Source organism: Tupaia chinensis, unplaced genomic scaffold (genome assembly GCF_000334495.1).
Source record: "Tupaia chinensis unplaced genomic scaffold, TupChi_1.0 Scaffold000207_1, whole genome shotgun sequence".
In the NCBI taxonomy this organism is placed as follows: Eukaryota; Metazoa; Chordata; class Mammalia; order Scandentia; family Tupaiidae; genus Tupaia; species Tupaia belangeri.
Window position 1 is genome coordinate 3866635 of NW_006159682.1, and position 5936 is coordinate 3872570.

At 53.1% G+C, this 5936-nt stretch overlaps 1 protein-coding gene across 1 annotated transcript in view; it reads right to left on the minus strand.

Moving 5' to 3' along the window:
• The window catches only part of SLC5A9 (solute carrier family 5 member 9), a 30765-nt gene extending 25856 nt beyond the window's left edge, over window positions 1-4909 (minus strand). The window contains exons 1-2 of the mRNA XM_014587367.2: window positions 4685-4909; window positions 2767-2838 (exon numbers count right to left, since the gene is read on the minus strand). Coding sequence (XP_014442853.1) covers window positions 2767-2838; window positions 4685-4825 — 213 coding nt within the window. The 5' untranslated portion in view covers window positions 4826-4909. The remainder of the gene's footprint in view (window positions 1-2766; window positions 2839-4684) is intronic.
• Between the last annotated feature and the right edge of the window lie 1027 nt (window positions 4910-5936).

Consider the following 5936-nt stretch of genomic DNA (forward strand, 5'->3'; position numbering starts at 1 on the left):
GGGGGGCTGGGTGCAGGCCAGGCCAGCCTCTGAGGTTTTTCTCCAGGAGAGCAGCTGACTCCAAAGCAGGAGAAGGCAATCACAATGGTGATGACAATGATGACTGCAGAAGCGAGTGCTTAGGCAGAGTCGCCAAGCACCGGGTGGTGTTCTCTATGTATTAACTCATATAATCCACACTGCAGCTGTGAGGTAGGTGCTGTTATCATCCCCAGTTTACTGAGGAGAGCACAGGAAAGTAGCTTATCTGAGTCCCAGAACTAGTAAGTGGCAGAATGAGGATTTGAATCTTGGCTATCTGGCACCTGAATTATGCTCAGCGCACCTAATAAACACTTGGCCAAATGTTCTCTCTTATAATTAGTTGGGAATTTTGATTTGGAGGGGCTCTGGGTCTAGGAGGTGGGCTAGGGGAGATTGGGGGCCTGAGAGAAAGAGCTATGCTCTAGTTTTATACCCTCTGCCACCTTGATAAAAATCACTTTCTCTTTTCAAGTGTCAGCTTCTTCCCCTGTAAGAGGTGGACACTCACCTCCTCCCAATTTCCTGCCCTTCTAGAAGTGCTGGGAAATAGAAACCAGAAGGAAGGAAGAGCATCAAGAAGTTGGGAGAAGAGGCAGCCAAGCATCACGCAGGCTTGGAGACAAGGGACCAGAGGTTGCTGAGTTCTGTGCTGCTGCCCCAGACACACAGGTATGCACACACACACACACACACACACACACACATTCACATACTCATGGCATGCACATTCACACATGCACACACATTTACTCATGCACTCACACATACACATGCTTTTCTTGCACACATGAATATATACACTCAAGCACTTGCACATGTGTGCTCCCACATTCACATGTGGCATTTCCACTCTCCCACATAGGTGCACACTTACACTCACACCAATGTACACACGCTTATTCTCATTCTCTCAGTTGGTCCAGGGCTGAGCCAGGCCACCTAGCAAGAGCAGGGAGCACTGGGCTGCCTGCTTCAATGGAAGAAGGCTCCCCAGCAGTTCTCAGAGCAGCAGGGCACCTCTGACCCCACCCAGTATGGGGCTCCAGCTCCTAAGCCAGGAGAAGTGGACAAGGTTTGCAGGGAGCCATGGGAAGGATCACTTAGGTCTCTGGAACAGGGGTAGCTGTCACTCCAGCCACACTGTTCTCAACTTCCAGCCACACTCTCCTCAGGGCACGTCTCAGGACTAAGTAGGGCCAGCTCCTGCAGTGCTGAAGAGCCCAAGTGCTCTCACCTGGAGCTGGTCTGACCATTGCCTCCCATGGACCTAGGTCTCAGTTGCAGGAGGCACAGCTCACAGCCCCTGCCCACCCAAGGGGGCAGTGCAGCCTCTCTCCTACAGTTGCCTGTGCTGTGTGTGGAGCACAGTGGGACCTGGAGTCTGCTGGGCACCCTCCTCCTGCTCAGAGGCCTTGGATCTGCACACTGACAGTAGGACCCTGGGCCTGGCTTTCTGCAGGGCTCAGTGGGCAGTCGGCCAGGCCTTAGGCCTTATCCTGAGCCACCTGCAGCAGCTTGGTCTGCCCTGCGTCTTTCTCTTTCCCCTGACTCATATCCAGGGCTGTGATTTGGGAGCATTGGCTGAGCAGAACCATTACCGAGGGTTGCTCTTTCTTTCGATGGAGGTAGCTGGTAGTACCAGGCACCCGGGCACTGTCCCTATAAGCTGCCAGGCCCTCAGCTGCCCCACAACCCTGGGATTCTGTCATGCTGGACAGCATGAGAGCTCCTTGTCCCTACTTCTTCTTGTCCCAGGAATCAGAACCTTCTAGAGAACCTGGAGGCCTCCTGGGTTTCCTCTATCCTTCAGAGAGTCTATGACCAGTGGTAGATGGGGAAGACGATGAAAATCTAGACAAGTGGGCAGATGACTGGTAGTGTGAGTATGAGAGTGTGTGTGAGAGAGCGAGAGCATGAGTGTGCACAAGAATGTGTGAGAGTGTAGGTGTAAATATGTGTGTGCAAGCATGGGTATGGGCATGGATGAATAGTGTATGAGTGCCTCGGTGTGAGTATAAGCATGAGAGTAATGTATGTGGTGTGTGGGTGTATGAGTGTACACATGTGTGAGTGTGTGAATGCAGGCAGGTGTCAGTGTATGAGTTTGCATGCCTGAATGAGCATGCAACCTTATTCCATTTAGGCTGCTGCTGCTGCTGTTAGTTTTCCAGGTGGGGCTCATCTCCCTCCACTCCATTCAGAAAGAGGAAGTTAGTTTTGGGGACCAGGAATTGGAGTTCACAAAGGTTTGGGATGCACTCTTTGAGGTTGATGGGGGTTTTACCTCTGACTCTCCTCACTTAACTGCTCTCAGAATTAAGCTTATGTGTCATGTTCCCACAAAAATCTTTCCTACCCAACCCATTGTCTGGTTGCCAGGGCTTCCTTGAACTCCCCTGCAGTGCCTGCTCTGTGTGCCTGCGCTCAGACTGAACATGGTGTCTGAGTCTGCCTTCTCAGCTTGACTCAGATTCTCTAAGATAGGGACATTCCAGACTTGTCTCTGTAGGCCCAGTGCCCTATAGGGCTCTCACCTACGAGGTGCTCAGGGGCACGTAGGTGTGTTAGTGAGGCCACTTGGTGCAGGGCAGGAGAGAAGGAGTCTGGAGTTAAGAAACCCAGTGGGGAGGCTGTTGCCATGATCCAGGTAAAAGAAGATGAAGAGGAGGTGAGGAGGTGTGAGAAGGAAAAAGAGAGCTGAGAGCCTCCACTCTGGGAGGAGAGGGAGGAAGGTCAACTTACTGGCCACCAGCTCATAGACCTCCCCGCCAGGAAGTAGCCACCAATGGTCCCTCGGCTTGCACGGATGGATGACTGGGAAGAAAATGACAGGAGATGATGGCTTTCCAAGTCTCTCTCCAACCTCTGCCCTGCCTCCCCAAGCCCCCAGGCTCCCTGCTCTTTGGTGCAGGCCCTACAGGGACACAGAGGGTGACACTGAGGGGATAGAGCTGCCTGGGGACTGATGGCTTCACCCTCTTTAACCCAAGTCTCTTCCACTCTGTGCACGTGGCCACTCACCTCTAGGGTTGTTGTGAAGAGAGACAGTAAAGGGTGTCAGATGGCAGTGATGTGCCAGTGTCCAAGCTTATGTCCCTGGCCCTCTTGTCCCTTCCTCTTCCCTCCTCCCGAAGCTCGCCTTTGGGGGATGATTTGTTTTTTAGCTCTCAGATGGACGGTGACATCCCTGTCTCTGGGCTGACCTGATCCCTCCTCCCAGCTGCAGGCAGGAGGACAAAGGGGCTGCTGCTCTGACCGTGAGACTCTGGGATCTGGGAAGAGTGAGGGGCTCTGTTTTTGGGCTTCTTCTGGCCTGGCCTGAGGTCAGCCCATACCTTGGAACCCCACCTTGGCCCCTGCCAGTGGATGGTCCCCTAGTGGCTTGAGTTTTCCTGGGGCCCCAGGAGTGTGGGCAGGGTGATGGGAAGGAAGGGCAAGCTCAAAGCAGCTATTCAGATACTGAAGTCAAGAGGCCTCTGAGTGGGTCTGGAAATAGGAGAAATACTTGAAAGGGAAGAAGGAAAAAGGAGAAATGTAAAAGATTAAAATGAATTGATCACTAGGGAGTGATAAGTGTGTGTGAGGCCTAGTGCTTGTTACACTTTGGCTTGAACTTTACATACTTCCTCTGACCTTCTTGGAAGTCACATAAGCAGAGATAAACTCATTTTACAGAGGAGGAAACTGGCTCAGGAAGGGCTCAACTTGTCCAAAACCATAGAGGAGCTGGTGCTTTCCGCACTGGCCACCTCCAGGAGCCAGTGACCATCAGTTTGCACAGTTCTTCCTCACACCAGGTCTGGCAGCAGGGACTAGTCACCCTACTTTGCAGATGAGGAAGGTGAGGCCCTGAGAGAGCCTAGGAATTGAGCAGCTGGGACTCAAATTACAGTACGCTTCAGCAGAGTGTCAAGGTGCCGGCATTGCAGATTGCTGCGGTGACCATAGTGGTCACTAATTGCCTGACAGCTGTGTGCCAGATGCTGCGATGTGTCCTGTCACTGAGTGATCACAATTCCACAGTGTGGTCCTTATCAGTGTCTACATGAAAAAATTGAGGCTCGGAGAGGCTCCATACTATCCAGCTCTGGGTGTTGGGGCTGGGATCTGACTCAGGTCCCTCTGACATCAAAGCCGAGCCTTACTCCTGGCACCCAAGTCCTGAGAACAATGGTGAGTGGAGGGACCTTGGTATCTTTCTTGCTCCCTCCATGGGAGCATATGGGCCTGAGCGTCTTTAAAAATCACTGGTTCTTGGTCAAGACACTCTAGTGCAGATTAGGGAGCAGCAAGGTGCCAAGCATTTGCAAAGTTGGGGGTCATGGGATGGAGAAGAGGGCAGGAATGAGACTCCTGTGTCTAGAGATGGTTAGGGCTAAAGGTGGCTGATGCATAGAGACAGGGATTCAGGAGCTGGGGCTCCAGGCCTGGCCTGCCTCTGTGACTTCAGGCCAGCCACACCCCTCTCTGGGACTCTGCCTGCCCTTCTATAGAAGGAGGAGTTTGGGGAGAATGATTCCTGGAGGTCCTTCCATCTCAGCCCACTGTGGTTCTGTGATCTGCTTCTCTCTGCCAACCCTGCCCCAGCTCTATGACCCAGCCCAGGATGAAGGGCTGCCTCTGCCTCCCCTGCCAGGCCCTGGCCTCAGGGCCTACTCACCCAGATCCCTACAGCGATAACGAAGACGAAGTAGGTGACCACCACCCCAATGTCATAGGCGTGTAAGCTGACTCCAGAGCCCAGTGCTGAGCGCCAAGCCGTTTCAGTCCTGACTCCGTCCTCCGAAGTGCCAGGCTCCATTGCTGCCAGCTCCCGCTCATCTGCCAGTGTGGGTCACCACCAGGCTGGACTTTGAGGCACTCCTGGAGTCGTTCCTGTCCCTTAATGATTAAACAGCCCCAAGCACCATTAGCTGTTGAGAAAGCGCTGAGCTCCGAGGGCATGTAAAGCCCTGCCCACCTTCCTCTTAATGCCACTCCCAGCTCCTGCAGGACTCTCCCCTCCCTTTCCCTGATACCACCCCTGACACACGAGCATACACATACACACAGAGGCACATACACATGTATGCATGCACACACACTCACACACTCACTCATACCCGGTCCCACTCCATGCCCAGAAGAGCAGGAGAAGGAGGAAAAGAGCAGAGCTTGGAACCTTGAGCTCGGAGAGACTTCAGAAATCAAACCACTGTAGCTCCTGCTGGTGTGGAGGGGGAAGCAAGGTCCAGAGAAGTAAAGCAGAGCTGGGACTGGAGTTCAAGTTTCTCAAGTCAGTTCAGTGCAATCTTCTTCACCCAGTGGGCGGGAGACAAGGGAAGAGTGTGCTGTTCTTCTTGCAGAGCCGCTGCCACCTCAGGCACTTACTCCACCCCACTGAGGTGTCATGGCCTCTTATTTTACAGTGACAAACTGAGGCCTGGGGAGAGACACTGGTCAGAGCAGGCTATTGCGACAAGGCAGGGCCAGAATTCTCATCTGATGTCTGGTTTACATTCCCCTTTTGTGCTGTGACATTTGAGATGGTTGTGGTTAGGAGGTCTTCCTAGAAAAGTATGTAGAATTCTCTGGGCCAGGGAAGACCATCAGCTGGGACTCAGGTAGCCTGGCTGCTAATCCCAGTTGTACCTCTTGCTGAATTGCAGGTGACTTGGGGCAGGTTGATAAATGTCTCTGAGTCCGGGTGTTCTCATCAGCATGACATGTGCTCTGTCTACCTCAGGGCACTCTCAGGTGCCTGAGACCCTCTGCAAACCTACAGTCACTGCATGCTCTTGGGATTAACACCAACACCCACCACTATCTAGTCAAGGGGCCCAGTCACCAGGCACACAAACATTGGCCAGAGCCTGGGCCAGAGCAGCATGTAAAGGCCTACAGCTCTGCTCTCCCTGCCCCTAGCATCCTGT